Source organism: Seriola aureovittata, chromosome 4, assembly GCF_021018895.1.
Source record: "Seriola aureovittata isolate HTS-2021-v1 ecotype China chromosome 4, ASM2101889v1, whole genome shotgun sequence".
Classification (NCBI taxonomy): Eukaryota; Metazoa; Chordata; class Actinopteri; order Carangiformes; family Carangidae; genus Seriola; species Seriola aureovittata.
Window position 1 is genome coordinate 24,204,194 of NC_079367.1, and position 16,024 is coordinate 24,220,217.

General features: G+C 42.9%; 1 protein-coding gene across 4 annotated transcripts in view; it reads left to right on the forward strand.

Annotated features, from left to right (window-relative positions):
* Positions 1-16,024, forward strand: part of fndc3a (fibronectin type III domain containing 3A) — a 47,053-nt gene that overhangs the window by 6,493 nt on the left and 24,536 nt on the right. Inside the window, exons 1-2 of one of the 4 annotated variants that reach the window (XM_056373925.1) lie at positions 5,201-6,000; positions 8,570-8,645. In XM_056373925.1, coding sequence (XP_056229900.1) covers positions 5,989-6,000; positions 8,570-8,645 — 88 coding nt within the window. In that variant the 5' untranslated portion in view covers positions 5,201-5,988. Of the gene's footprint in view, positions 1-5,200; positions 6,001-6,330; positions 6,541-8,569; positions 8,646-16,024 lie in introns of those variants that run through there. The other 3 variants (XM_056373922.1, XM_056373924.1, XM_056373923.1) reach the window with 3 other exon arrangements.

Genomic DNA, 16,024 nt, shown 5'->3' on the forward strand with positions numbered 1-16,024 from the left:
ACCCTCCCATTTTGCATTATTGGCTGCAGAGCTTTTCAGGGATTGTTGTTTGAGCGTTGCTGTGACTAAGATGCAGCTCATGTGTGTTTCGTGTCTGAGGAGGTGTGTAAATATCATGACAGCTGCAGAGTGAGGAGCAGGAACCACTGGAGGGGTCTGGGCCCTGACAGAGCGAGGCAGGACTGTGGTGACAGTGAAGAGTATTCACAGCGATGGCTGACCCCTCTGTTTCTGACCTTTAGTTGGAGAAGCTGCAAGGATACCTCATTCTTTGTTCTTGGTTTCTTTTATCCCAGTTTTGACTTGGTATTAACGCTCTGTTGGACCAATTATTCTGAGTCAGAGAGGAAGTTGTTGTCTTGGGGTCATTACCTGAGATGATTCCTTTTTCGAGACGACTTTGGGTACAGCATGATTCACTGCGTCCATCCATTTAAGCCCCTCTCCCCCCAAGTTTTTCCTGCTCCTGCCATTTGGTTTGTTGCTAAATTGGTAACAGATGAATCAGCCGGTTTCTGTCAATGTTTAAGCCTAGCTAATGGCTTATGTACTTAGCTGTTGTCTGTGCTGATGGTTATGTATATTTTGTTCATTACTCTTTTTCATTAGATCTGCCATTTAATGTTTTCATGCTCTTTGTGCTTGTGTCGTTACGTTCCAGTGCTTTGATGGTTTTTAGGTCTGTGTTTGTAACCTGACAGACTGTACGTGATGAAAACACTTTGAGAAAAAAAAAAAAAAGCTGTTAGTGGTTTTTCAGAAGGTGCTCACAGTATCAATCCTTGGTACAGACGTCATGCTGTGCAGTCTCTGTTAGAAACCCTTTCCTAGGAAACGTCCAACCTTTTGGGAAATATGTATAATTACAAGAGCTTTCAAGACAACGTAGCACTTTTTCTATTCTGACATGCTCTTATTTAAACATAATCATCCTCTCTGACATGAGCTGAGATTTAAAAACCTTAGAAACCTACTTTTTGCTCTGGTCGTGTGTAAGAACACTCCGCATTGAATAGTAACAACACTAATTGAACAGGGAGCACAGAGCCATGAGTGTCTGTGTGTGTGTGGTCTTGCTTGTGGCGACGTGCCATGCGTGGGCTAATGTTACCGTGGGATAGTGAGACCTCGCTCTCGACTCCGCCGTCTTTGGTGCCGGCCTTGTATGCTATAGCCAGACACAGGAGACAGGGCCCTGGACATGAGCCCCCTCACAAGTTGCCAGAGGGCCTGATATGTTGTGACAAAAATGCAACCCACTCTACTTGTCTCCTGGTCAGCCCCTGAACCATCTGTGAAAATGGAGGTGAGCCCACTATTTGTCAACTATTGTGAGGAGGTGGACAGTGCGTGACTCAGCACTGTTTAGGACACTTTCTTCTGAGCCAGCGAGACAAACCATACCATTATTACTGCACCAATTTACAGAACAGATACGAGTACTGAATATCTTATCCGGTGGATCGATCTGAGCCACACTCAATAGCCATTTATTTCTGACGTCTAGTATTGGCTTATTAAAGCAGTTACAGAAACGAGATTTACGCTAACTCTGGTACAATACATCAAATGTCAGTATTTTATTAGCTTAAAGGAGCTAAGTTTTGCTGTTGCTACATAGCCAACGTTAGCATTAACAGCTGTTTACGTACTAATGTAAAAGAAACGTTGTGAGTTCAGCATCAAACTTTATTCCAGCTGTCTCCAGAGGTGGAAAGCAACACCAATGTTAACTCTTCTCTCTATCACGTTTTTTCTTCTACTGCAGTTAGCACGCTAACAAGCTAGCCCCAGCCCGTCTTGTCACTTCCTGATAGCGACTCACTGTAGCCCCCAATCCGCCCTGAAGACGTAGCGCTGCTCAGAGAGCGTATTATAACCTCTTGTCTTGTAAACGCAACAATAGCTGAAGAACATGTCAAGCGGCAATCACCACCACCTTCTCCCAGCAAGAAACCACCAAAACTTACAAATAGCCACTTTAAAGTTCTACTTTATTGCATTTTTTGTAATAACAGTAGAAGTAATAACAGAGTGACCAAGCTAGAAGGACTTTGACCAGGAAGGTGAACTGGAGCCGAAGGACAACTCTCACAGAGGTACAAAGTGTCTTCACTGTGATGAGAAATCGCTCTGGAAGGACTACACTCAGTACAGCACTTCACAGGTCTGGGCTATGTGGGAGAGGAGACAGATGGAAGCTACTCTTGAGGAGAACAAAGGCACATGACAGCATGTCTGGAGTTTGCAGAAATTCATGTGAAATTTTCAAAGGGCATGAGCCAGAAGATGCTGTGGTCTGAATTAACGAAAAGGAATAGTCCAACTCTGTATCAAGATTACCACAGCCCATCACCTATCTAACACCAGCTCCTCTGTGAAGCATCAGACTGTAGGTTTTTTTTCTTTAATGTGAAATGTTAAAGTGAGCAAAGACCAGAGTCAAATCCAGGCAAAGCCTTGAGTAAAATCCATTTATTTGGGTGCTGATTTGACATTCAGCAGACAAAAATCCAAACCCTGACTTCAACTTTGTGCTTAGACAATATTTTATGGTTGCTCTGATAAGTACATATCCCAGATTTCCTCCTCTGTGAGTGAATATTGCTAAGAAGATAATTAATATTTACAAGGACGTGCTACAGAATGAACACCTTTTCAGAGAGTTTTTTTTTTTTTCCAGCCTGTTTCTGTCGTACTATCCCGTCATGCAACGTTTCCCAGGGAACCTGGAGGGTGGAGGATCATCAAATTGCCTTGAATTATCATTGCACACGTAAGCGTATGCCATCAGCTGCAGGGAGACTGTGTCACTGCCTGGCTAGTTCCGACACCAGCAGGATTTTCCTTGTGTCATTTGGCTCCTGTTTCCTGTCCACCCAGCTGCTATGTCACATCCATGCACAGTAAACAATTAAGAGGAACAAATAGTGAGAAACCTGAACTCTGAGTCACCCAACGGCAGAGAAACGTCAGAGCTAACAGCCATGAACGCACAGAGCGGGCCCATTCTCCTGGGTAATAAAACACAGTAGTGGCCACCTGTGTGACAGTGTGTGCTAATTGATCCTCAGTCTCTTTGCATAGGGCTCCTACGTAGACGTAAATCTTTACAACGCTGGGAACAAAATGTGTTGTTTAACTTTCAGACACACCGGTTCTATAAATCTGATTGTCGTTCTTCCTGTTCTCTGAATGCATGGTTTCTTCCATCAAGTGCGCTGTGAAAAAAATCATCCGTGTTGTGAATGTGACCAGGAAACCATAGCACATTTCAGTGCTTAGTCATCTGTGTGAAAAGTAACCTTTGCAGGATCCTAGCACTGTTTCAGACTCTATCCACTTCCAAATAAAGTCATCATACAGGCAGTCTGTGATGGCAGCTACACATTCTGTGTGCGTACGTGTGTGTTTGTGTGCGTGTTTGTGTGCGTGTGTGTGTTTTGGGGGTTTATCCAAAATGATGCTGCATTGTGCGGCTGAACCTTTTTCATCCTTTGCTGGGACGCTCAGCCGGAAAGGCACTGTGTTAGCCAATCTCATAGATGCAAGAGCTCATTCAAGCCCGTTCCTCCAACTGGACTTACTGGAATGTGTTTCACTGTCTCGTTGGTACACGCAACAACACACAACACAGCCCCACTGACGCAGGCCCTCTGTATTGTTTGAACATAAGGTAAATGTCTGTCTGAATGTGGCCTAAGGATAAATGTGACTGACAGTTGCCTCAGGCAGGTAGAGTTATCAGAGGAGGAAACTGATTAATCTAAAAATGTGTTATTTTTTTACTGTGTAATTTTTTTCCTCAGCAATATGTTTTTTTCTATCTTGCAAAAAGTTCTTGTTCTAAATATGTTGTAGACGATGCTACAGAAAAACAGAGAAACTGCCTCTGTTGAATGTCTGACATTGATGGAACATTATGAGGCAATTCTTTGAAAAACAAAGCAAAATAGGGAGGAGAATATTACTAGCATAAATAAATGAAAATGCCTAACGTTATCTTAGTAACCTGTCCATATTCTAAACCCAGAAACGCTAATCACATCACAATACAGCCGAATATTATGCAGCTGTAACTTTGAGAGGGGGAAAAAAATAAATCTAACAACATTTTGGCCAAGACCTGATTTCAGTTCCAGGCTGTTTATGCAAATTGTTGGAGGACATCTGCCTCCATTGTTGCAGGAAATGTGGGGAAAATGGCAGCAAGTAATTAAAAAAAAAAAAAGGTGCTTGCTCTTGCAAAAGCACTGCATCGGGTTGCTTGTCGTGGTGGAGCAGAGACAAAGGCATCAGTTTTATTTTATTTAGTTTATTTAGTTGCTGATTCTGCTGGATGCTACTTTAGCTGTCTACAGTTCAGTAAGTTGAAGCTCAGGTGTTTACTTTCCAATGCTTTGCTGTGGTTTTCAGTCACTATCCAATTAGATATCATTTCTTCATTGTTACATTGTGATTGGTTGGTTGCAAAATATATTTTAGGTGTACAGGAAAAAAAACTTGAACCAACCTGAAGGAGGCACTATCCAGATTTCACTTTGTGTTTTGCTCCATAACTCACAAATTAATTTAACTTTGTATTTCCCTAAAGTCATCTTACTTCATAAGCCTATTGTACTCATCCCCTGATCGCTTCTGCTAGCAGCTATATTTATCTAATTCCTTAAATCCAGCTTCTTTCATTCTATAGAGCCAAATGAAGCAGAGGATTTCATTACGTGGGGGGTTTTTGATGGGCCCCTCGTGCAGCGGTATCAGTGACGCAGAGTATCTGTTCACTTGGCACATGCTGATCAAGTGATCAGCACTGTCGCTTTAAGGAATGATCCGCTCAGAATGAATGAGGACAGATGTTACAGAAGCGGTGAATACTTGCGAGCCCTGTTTATTGTGTCGCTGCACAAATAGTGTCTCTGTTTTGACTGTCAGTGGGCTGCTTTGTGATCTTTGAAAACGAGAGAGAACTCGAGGCTGTAATTGTCGCCAGCGCTGGAGCTCTGCAATTGAACTCCCACAACCTCATCTCCTCTCACATCGATCCGAGTATTAAGAGAGGGTGTACGGCATGTCGCTCTGTGAATGGGAGAGCGAGCCAGGGAGAGTATGAGGGGGAGGGAGCGAAGGGAGGGAGGGAGAGGGACTGTAGCGTAGTCGTGTATGTCAGCCTCAGAAGCTGCGTGGGTCGCTCAGCTCCCTCACGCCATTGTTGTTGTTGTGAAAAAAGGCAGAACAAAGGACTCCCCACGCTATGGAACCCTTATACCCTTGCCGGCTCAGCTGTGCCATGATCACACCCTGATGGAATGCTATTGAAATTAACCATATTAAGGAGCACAGCAGGCATTAACTGAGCCGGCACACAGTCAGTGGCAGAGGCAAGGAGGAAACTGAATAGCAAACTGAGGCATCATCCAAAGTCCTTTTCTCATTTTTGGTCCTGTTTTCTTGGGTTCGCCCGCCTCCTTTTCCGGAGAGTGGCCACTGCTGATAAGGTTTCAGTCCCTTCTCTGAAGGTTTGGCGCGGACATCGCTGTGGCTTATTTGTTGAAGGGGTTGCTGTGGATACTGACGGTAGGGAGGCTGCACTGGAGCCAGAGGATAGAGTGAACGAGCCGCCTGCTGCAGAGAGTGCCGCTATGGAGCAGATGAGGCTGAACCAGGCGAAGCAAACATGAGATTCACGCCACACTTTCTGTGACGGCTACATTCAGCGCAAGAGACTCAGCCCCATCTGCTTGCATAGCTCCCGCTGCACTCCACGCCTCTTACCATTTTGCTCCTGGATTTTTTATTTTTTTTTTGTGCAGGAGTTTGATGGAAGTGGAGAAGGGTGTAAAGGATCAGATCAGCCAGATGTGTTAGTGTCGCAGGTCATGTGATTTCTCATGAGGGTTGGGTGAAGTGGTGGAGGGTCTGGTAGACCCTTGAGCATCTTTTCCTTTCTCTGTGACTGCGTGAATAGCGACGCCTGAATGAGAAAAAGCAATGCGGGCAACAGTAAGTAGCAGTCGGATTTTTTGCGAGCAAAATTTCCTTCCTATTTTTTGTTTTCATTAACATGCAGTGAATGTCACGGTGTAGATTTCAAATGTAGCTTCCAATGTAAAGATTGAATTAAAAAAGAGGTGGGCTGTTTTTCTTCACACAGAAGGGGGGTTGGACAACAAACGTATACACGCACCCGACTGTGAAGTGCCTAGACTTTGATTCAATCAGACCTCCCTTTGCCCCTGCACCCCCCTCCCCTCCCCTCCCCTCCCCTCCCCTCTCGAGTCTCCTACTCCCACCCACCCCTCACCACCACCACCACCGCCACCATCCACACTTGCTGCTGACGCTGCTCGTGTGGGTGTGTATGAACATATGAGCTTCTCTGTGTGGCAGTCAAAGGGCTCTTTCCTCTCCCTGCTGAGCACATGAATGGGAACAGTGTCAGAGATGGAGGTGCTGATGATTTCTGTGCTTGAAGAGAACCATAACCAAAGCCCTTTGCCAGGGGAGTGTAGATTCTATGACAGCGACTTCCACAAGAGTGAGGTAACTGGTGCCCACACACGGTGCCGGGCAACAAAACCTAGTTGTGTGTGTGTGTGTGTGTGTGTGTTTGTGTGTGTGTGTGTGTTGTTGTTGTTGTTGTTATTGTTGTTTCGCCGTTGATAAGGATAAGGTTAAGAGAATGATGAATTGGAGGGTGAAGTTACAGGCTGTCTTGATTTTTTTTTTATTAACATAATCAGACCTTTTAAGTGAATGGAAAAAGAAAATACGTCTTCAGTTCAGTTAATCATTATTTTTCATTTATTTATTAGTCATCAGACGACATTAAAATGGATTGAAAAGTTTGTTTCTTGGGCAAAAATGCACTTTTTTTTTTTTTCTTCTTGCGAGGCTTCTTCATCTACAATTCTGATGCTCACGTCTGTTTTAACGACAGAAGAAGAATGACTCAGTGCAGGGTAGCAGTGTGTACCTGATATTTCCATCAGTCATGGTGAAGTCTGTGAATGGTGCGAGACAAAAATAGTTTAGAATTGTTAAGTTAATGGTTAAAGCTTAAAACATTCATGTAAAGCCTGATAACTACAGAGGAGGACAGCTGTTTCTCCACATAATAACAGGAATGGGTTGAAATTCTTCAGCACATTTTAATTTGAAATACTAATGCAGTCAGTACTTTCAAACATAGATGCTAATTTTTATTTTTTATTTTTATATTTCACTCAAAGTAAGGTTTAGATAACAATCACATTCTTTGCTGCCTAGATTTTTACTTATTTCATCTGCAACATCTGTCGAACCTTCCTGAAATCTAAGGTTATTCTTGTTTTTGAAAATGACTTTTGTAAACTACAACTTTTAGGAAAAAAAAGGTAAATTTCCATTGCATGAACACAGACTTAAGAAGTTATCAAGCACACAAAAATTCCAACCATTTCATCAGAATAAATTGAAAATGTGCACCTGTTATGAATATATTGTCATGTATGACAACAAAACCATAATTTCATGGGTTTAAGTTTAAGAGTTTTTTTTTTTTGTTTTATTTTGTTAAATCCTTAACAATGATTAGCTGCAAGCAGGGGTTACATACCAAACTGATAGTTTTCTCGTTGTCATCTTGTTCCAGTTATTGGTGCATTTAAGTCATTCACAAACTCTGTAATAGGATTTGTACGACCATGAGGAACTGATAATACATATTTACTGAAAAAATGAAACTGTGTTTACTCTACTATACCTCTTCTTATCAATCAGTCTGAGATACTCGGGATTGTTTTGCTTGGAACTGGCAGTGAAAGTTGATAAGAGCTGGGGAGAATAAGAGCTTGTGTATTGATTGTGTGTGTTAGATTAAACACCCCCTCTCACACGTGTGTGTACTCCAATATCCATGGATTCAATTATCCAGGTATGGCAGCGGTTATTGGTCTTTACATTTTGCCTTCGATATGAAAAAATTAATCTGTTGAAAAATTTATTTTTTCTTTTGCAATTTAATACCTGTTTATCCCCCGGGCTAAACTGAAGACCACAGTCCACACTAGAGAAAGGCTTGCCACCACCTTCGCCCCCCTCCCAGTCTTTTGCTCTCAGTTAATTACCCTTGATGGATTTTTGTCCAGAAAACAATGGGTATGAAGTATGAAGTTAAAGGTGATCATTTCTTTTGTTTGCTGCATATATTGTAAGCAGGCAGGCACCTGCCTCTGCCAGTGTCACCTGTATTTCAGGCTTTGCTCTCAATGAGAGACAGGATTTAAATATTTCCTACTATGATTTTCATGGGACTGTATTGTCAGTGTTAACACCAAACTCCATCAGTGTAACACCAAACGCTGCTAGTGTTAAGACCATTGTGTCTTTCACAGGAATGTCACTGAATGAGCTGTGGAAGAAAATTTTATAGAAATCTTACAAGATCCTGAGTGTGTATATCACAGAGCGACTTGTACAAAAAGTTGTCCATGTACAAAAGGGGCTTCGGTTTTAATGAGCCAGTTGCTGTAGAGCAAATGTAAAATTTAACTGAGACCGTCAAATGAAATGTCCCTTTGTGTCCCCACAGGTAATCCTGGTGCAGGTAAACCCAGGTGAGGCCTTCACTATTCGACGAGAGGATGGTCAGTTTCAGTGTATCACAGGTGAGAGAGCTGCTCATGTGTAACTTTTCAGTGTGACTGTGGATTTGGGTGCATGTTGTCTAATAATCCTGTTGTAAAACAAAATCACAAAATATGAATTTTATAATGCATATAATGTATATAGATGTACTTGGACCTGTGTTCATTCATTAACCCATTCATGCAAGAAGAAAAGATTTTTAAAAGAAAAGATTTAAAATTTCTCCCTTGCGGCAATATAGTTTATATAATCACATTTATGAATCAATTTTTTAGAGTACACCCTTTCCACACATGTTTTACAAGGGAATTCAGTCAGTTATATACTACTAGCATATGTTTTTATACAGTTAAACCATATCCAAGCATATGGCTTCGATACGGACTAATTCCAAAAGCAACAAGATGAATGAAATGGTTTTATCTAGCTTCATTCAAGGGCATTTCCTAAAAGTGAAGACGGTGAAAATGAATAACAATATATTCAAAGTGGAGAGTGCCTGAGTGAGAGCAGATATGCACACATTCTCACTGTGCGAGTTTTAGGCCATTGTGATGGATAGACAAATGGCTTCTTGGCTACACCGCTGCCGAAAAAGCCCCAGTAATGTATGGCTCATTTCAAATGCTTAATCTTCTACTTGTACCCTGACATCGATGGAAAGCTATGAGACTTGTCTAAATTAATTTATACAGCAAATGGGTAATGCAGTTTAAAGGAGTGTCACAATATGAATAACATTTTCCTAATACTGATGTATATCACAATGATATGCAAATAAGGAAAAATGCAAAATCACATAAAGATATTATCAAACTGATTTTCAGTGTAATAAATTGTTGTACTGTTATGCAAAACATCAGGCAGCTCTTCACACATGTAAAAGAAAAACTGAAATAACAGTTGTTAACTATAATCCTGCTGGGAGTCATTGGTTTGGACAGATAATTTGGTCGTCTGTAAGAGCATCTGTAAGAATACAAAGAGATTGTATGTAAAGAAACATTTCCATAAACTTCAAAAGCACAAACCATAGCTGGAGAAGAGATTTTTAATAGACATTTCTGGTTTGTGTCATTTTTTTTTTCTCCCTCTAAAATTGACTTGCCTGTAAAAGACAACAAAATTCAAATGAGAGCTTAGACTGTCTGTGCCTGTATAAGCAATTATGATGAATCCGGAAGCTGTTTTAAGTTCAAGTTATTCACAGCCTCTCAAAGATTGTCATCTAACCACGAGTCTGGTAAAGGTTCTCGCAGCTGACGGGAAATTTAATGTAAATACGTCTGATCATGGTAGCAAGTGTAAGATTATAACAGGTCTAAGCAGAATGTGATGAGCAGAGCTAGATTTTTGTTTAGCCCCTTTTATTTCATTCACCCAAATTCATTCAGCTTTTTTCAGTGTGTGCAGTGAGAAAGGAGAGGGGGGTTGGCCAGGATGTACTCTGACGTGTTTTTACAGAAATGACTACAGGATGGTCTCATAGCTTCCTGGTTGTTCAATGACATAATTGCATTTTATGGTTCCAGCCCATAGAGAACAGGAAAGCTAGGGAGAATGTGTCACATGTATGCTTTAACAAAATTAGTTGTAGCTGATGCATTCAGGGGATAACAACGGACTAGAACAAGTTGACAAACCCCAGTAACAGTAACTGCGATGTTTATCAGTTTTTCTTACAACACTTCCACAAGAACAGAATGTGTCACTCTTTTCTGTACTGTCTTTCTAGTAATCAAAAAAACCCAGTCATTTTTGCCCTCCTCTGTCTTCCTGTTTAATCTGACAGCTGATAAAATGAACTACGCACCGACAGACTATCATAATGTAAAATAAACATATGGTATAATCGCAGTGTGTCGGTAGAGGAGCAAGGGCAGAACAGCAGTGTTGGAGTAGGATGTGTTACACATTCTTATTTGTCCTGATGGCTTGTCATTTCCTTTTCCTCAATTGTTTGCGATTGCGTTGGCTTTGTGACAGCAACAATGAAGTCTGGCTCCAACACGTCGCTGACATTGTGAACGGAAGACAGCTGGAGTAGTTGTAGGAGGCAGAGCTGTGGGCCCATAATTGTAAACGATTATGATAAAATGCAGTTGCCCGGGGGAAAACATTGATCTGAAAATGATTTGCTTTGTTTTGGCTTGCTCCACGGACACCCCTCCGTGTATTGACATTTCTGTGAGCTCACAGCCGCTCTTTCTCTTATTTATTTATTTATTTTTTCTCTTAAATTTTCTATTTAATTTGATAAAGAAAAATAAAAGATGTCAGCACGATAAAGCTTTGTGAGTGAATGTTTACTACCGGCCACAGCAGGCAGGCGCTCTACATCGTAGCATAAATCTAATGACCCATGTATAGACTAGTGCTCAATGTCTCACTGTTGAAAGACTCTGGTATTTTCTTGTCTGTTGCCTTTGACTACGACTCGTGACGTATATGAATAACAATGGGACAATGGGCCTGTGCAATAGGCCTCAGGCATCCAGGTTTAGATGACAAAGGAGAAAGTGTGTGTGAGAAAGCAGTGATATAAAGTGATGTTGCCCAGGCAGGATCATACAGTTTGCTCACGCAGAGACTCTTCTCCCCACTCCTGTCTGACTGAGCTCCCACACCGGCCCCCCATTATGAGCTGAGTAAACCTTCCTAATAGGGAGCGAGCATACATAGACTCTCCATCAGAGGAGAAACAAAGAGCTGAGAGGTGCCACATAGATCAGTGTGACTGCTACTAACTGGCCTGTCACAGGGTGCGCTCATCTCTCTGTGACGTGAATAGAGGGATGACTCACCGCTTGCGGTGCAAGGAGGGAGGAAGAAGTGTGTGTGTGTGTGTGTGTGTGTGTGTTTTTGCATGCGGGACTGCATGCATGTATGCGCATGCGGTTGGTTGGTTTTATTTGTTGTGTGCTCATAACAACAGACTATGCCTGTTCTCTTAAGTTTCTGTTGTGCATATTCCTGCTTTCAGCTCTAACCCCAGTACGTACTGACAGGGACAGCGTGACACTTCCAAAGCCAGGATGATCTGGTTTACATGTGTTTTTTCCATCCCACACCGATTTGTGTATTCAGTCATGTATTTTTAGCAGCTGGATGTGCGTAATCGCTACGTGTTAGCGCATGACAGTTTGTTTAATGCAAACAGACTTCTTAAAAAATGCAGTTTATAGAGGGCATTTGTCTTGGAGGAGGGGCTTTTAGAGAGGGCAGCTAATTAGAGTGGCCATTCAGCATCTTCCTGCTCACTATCCTCCTCACCATGAGGGCAGTTCCGTATGCGAGTGGACATGCCATCATAGCGACAACCAGGGCCCCCAGAGATCCCAGGGTCGGCCTTTCTCAGTGTCTGCCACTGCAGATTTGAAGGCTGTATCTCTGGCACCGAGCAATAGACCAGGTGACTGATGATGCAAGTCGGCATCAGGACCATTGGGTTGATTAGATCCACTTCTTTATCTGACTTAGTCTGTCGGTGATTCACATCACTTTGGATGATTCAGTCTGTGCTTGATGGCTGAAAGCACGGTCTAGTTCAGCTGGGCTTATTGAGCCTGATAGAGATGTGCCTGCTCCCACAAAAGCCAAGACAGCCATTCTGGCATCACAACAGGGTGCTAAAGAGAGGGTGAGTGAGTGTGTGTGTGTGTGTGTTTGCACGTCACTATGTGCCTGCATACACCTGGCTCAGTTTGTAACCATGTTGCCTTTGTCCTCTCCCTTTTCTCTCTATGAGACACTGGTTGGTCAGCCGGCCCATGTGTCTACTTGTCCCTTATCTCTGATGCCATAGCTGTGAAACACCTCGCGTCATTCCTGATGGTGCTGCAGATGTGTTCTCTGTGTTTTCTATCAGAGGGACTTGAGGCTGTCACATCCCCTGTGTCTGAAACTGAGCAGCCAGGATGTGCACTGTTGAGCATCTCATCTGACACTATGGTGAGGGAGTGTCCGTATTGTCAATACACTCGTATAATCTAAGAGAAATTCCCCTGGAATGTACTTTTAGGAAGCACTCACTGACAGAGTGAAAACAGTGCAAGTGGTGTCATCAAGTTGAACTGCTTAAGACTGTTGCTCAGAAAGAAGTAGATCATACTTTATTTTGTCCAGCTACACTGGAAGGCAATACTTGTATATACCTGATCTGTATGGCCATACTGGAAGGCAAGGTGAAATGCTAGCTCTCATAGAGAGGTGGGAGATGAATATTGTTTAAATATGGGAATAACACATCTTCAGACAGTCTCTCCAGGAAGGTGTTCATATCATTGCACTCACCACAAATGCTTGTTGTAATAAATTAAGAAAAGAGGTCTTTCTCAGCTCCAGTCTCTCCAGTGGCCAGTCTTGGTGTCATTGTCGGTTTTTGTTAAGTTCAACATGGTTGAACACATGCAGGCCCCAACCCAAGCAGTTTTACTTGACTGTTCTGCTGCCTTTAGAAGTAAGTCATCGGGACAGTGCCGTATCAGTACTGGAAATATCTACATCGCAACTCTCAATTGATGTAAATTTAAGATGCAAAATCACCCCTACCTGAAACCTTATGTACCAGAATTGTCTTTTGGATAAATTATATGATCTGTAAATGACTCATATCTGGTTCTGGTATCACTTACAGACAGTTTTCCTTTAAATTAAATCCTGTTTAGGAATATTTACTTTATTTCCTATTTATTTCTAGCTAAATGGTTGTTGGTAAAGTTAGTGAATATAAATAGAAAATATATCAGATCATCTCCCCAGAAACACATCCCTCCTTTACTCATCCTGTCACTCATGATTTTCTTTGATACCCCGTCCCTCCTCCTCCCTGTTCTCACTTCCCACCCCTCTGTTTATTTATTTTACACAATAGCTGGTGAGGGGGCAGCAAGGACTCGTAGCAATCATGGAAGAGTAGGCTTGCATTGGGGGACTAGTGGCACAGGCATTGTGATTCCAGTGGTCACTCCATTATTTTAGCTGGGAATAGAGCATATAAAATTGCATGGGCTCTTGTGATCGTATCCATTAGGATTAAAACCATGTGCACCGTAGTGGTATGGCTGCATGTTTCCTCACCCCTCAGCACCTTTTCCCAAACAAAGCCCATCACATATGGTTCGCATAATTGGGCTGCAAACATCAGACACATTAACCACATTAGCACGCTATTTTTATACTCGCAGCCCCTCCCCCACCCCACCCCTAACTCGCAGGACATGTACACAAACATGCGAGCATGGACGCACACACAGGCGCGGTTCATTCACAGCTTCTGCAGTGAGTAACTCTGAGAATGACTGAGCTTGTGACTCATTCTCCCATCGCTGCGTTGATACCAAGGGGAGAGGGAGAAAGGCTACAGAGGATGATAGAAGATGATGTGAGGGAGGGGTGTTCCAACAAACCTCTTGTTTCCTTTTCTTTTTCCAAGTTCAGTCAGGGGTGGGATGTTCAGGGAAGGGTGATTTCATGTCCACTCAGCTGTTTTTTTGTCTCTGTTGAATTATCAACATCACTGGGTTTGTGAGGTTAGCTTCTTGTAACAGGAGGAGACAGTGGTTTTAGAGTGGAATCATCATTTCCTGAACGGAGCCAAATAATTCATTATTGAAAAGGAAAAAAATCCGGCCTCTGTGGTCATGGCCCCTCTCTTGTTCTGGGTTTGTCTGGCTGAGAGCAGCAGCAGCAGCAGCAGCAGCAGCAGCAGCAGCGTGTGATGTTCTGTAATAAGCACAGCCATGAAGGTTACTGATTCCCTCCCCCCCTGTAAACATCACTCATGCCTGTGGGGTTGCGGATCCATGCGGATGCCTTGAAATATCAGGAATTCAGATAAAGTTTGCTAACGCCTAAAAAATTTTAAAAAAAGCTGTTCTAATTAAATCGTTGCATTGTTTACTGTACAGCTTCCTCCCTCTGGCTCTGGTTTGCGCGCCGATCAACAGAAACAGCCCTTTTCCCTCTTTTTTTCCCTCTTGCCTCCATTCCTCTATCTGCCTGGATGGGTGGTGTTTGGAAGCTAACAGGCATGTTTGTGGAGTGGCAGCCTGGCCCTGGTTCCGTAATCTACTAATTGCAAATCATTGCAAATTACTACCCTGTTAATTGATGGAAGATCTTTCCTGTGTGCTGGAAAATGTGCCATGCCATGCAGAAAAAACAAAAACATTTGCCACAGTGTCATCACTAAAAATCAAGGTTTAATTTTTTTTTCATTGACAGTTCAGTGTTTAGCCTCTTTCCCTTGCTTGGCTGTAATTATTAACTTATGTCAATGAATCTGCTTGCCTTCCCTTGCCCATCCTCTTTATTTGTGGAGAAAGACAATTTATTAACTGTGATTAATAATCAAGCCCGCTCCATCTTTATAGGCTCACAGTTAATCATGTTGCCATTGAGAGCTTATTGAGAGCTCCCATATGAAACCACACTGTCTCCTTCTACCTGTCTCGCTCTTGCCCTCTCTTTATTTTTTTAATTTTTTTTACACCCTTGCTTTAACCCAGCCAGCCTCTAGCTCGCTTGTATATCTCTGCTTTTTTTTTTATTCTCCGGATCTAATTGAGGGTTCATTTGTACATCCGATTAAACCTGACAGTTTGCTTGGATTGTTGCCGTTATTTCAGAGCCACGTCTGCCAAGTTTCCTCTGTTTGCGGTGAGCCTTAGAAGACCTGTGTGAAGTCCCACTTGAGTTTCTTTGTTATGATCTCCTATCCATTTTCAGAGGAAACAGGTTGGTGTTCAAAGTGGCCTTTACCACCCCTTGCGCATCTGTGAATGTACGTGTGTTGACATGCGCCTGGCCTTTGATAAGTCTCTCCCTCTGCTTTTTCACCCAACCTAAATAGTTACACCCCCCCCCCCGCCCTTGACTCAGAATGAGCTGCACCGGTTAAGATCCTGTCGGCCTGCCACAGGAAGCAGGGAGGTGAATACGGGTTATGTGATGTTGACAGGAGATGATGGTGCTCCCAAAGTGTTGCCTAGCCTCTGTTTACACAGCCAGAATGGGCGGCTTGTTTGTGGCTATTCTTGGCCCGGTGGCAGCCTGCCGTTTTGTGGAGGAGGACTGATGTTTTTCCCGTGGCTGCTTCCTCCTGAAGGCTGGCACTCCACAGCCACGTCAGCACAACCAATGCTCCAGTTGACTCAGGGGAGGGGAGGGGGATGTGGCCTTTTCTATCTGATCTCTGTCAGCACTCGTGCGTCAGTCTGATGTAAAAGAGTGGGTGTCCCCCCCTCTCCTCTCTCTCTTTCTCACTGCCTTAGATGTGTGTGGCTCCCTCATCCTACCTCCCTCACCCTGTTCTTTCTGCTGGTTCTCCTCTCCCGTACGCTCTCCCAAGTCGGTGCACACAAAGCCATTCACTCTAAATGGGCAAACAATGACATAT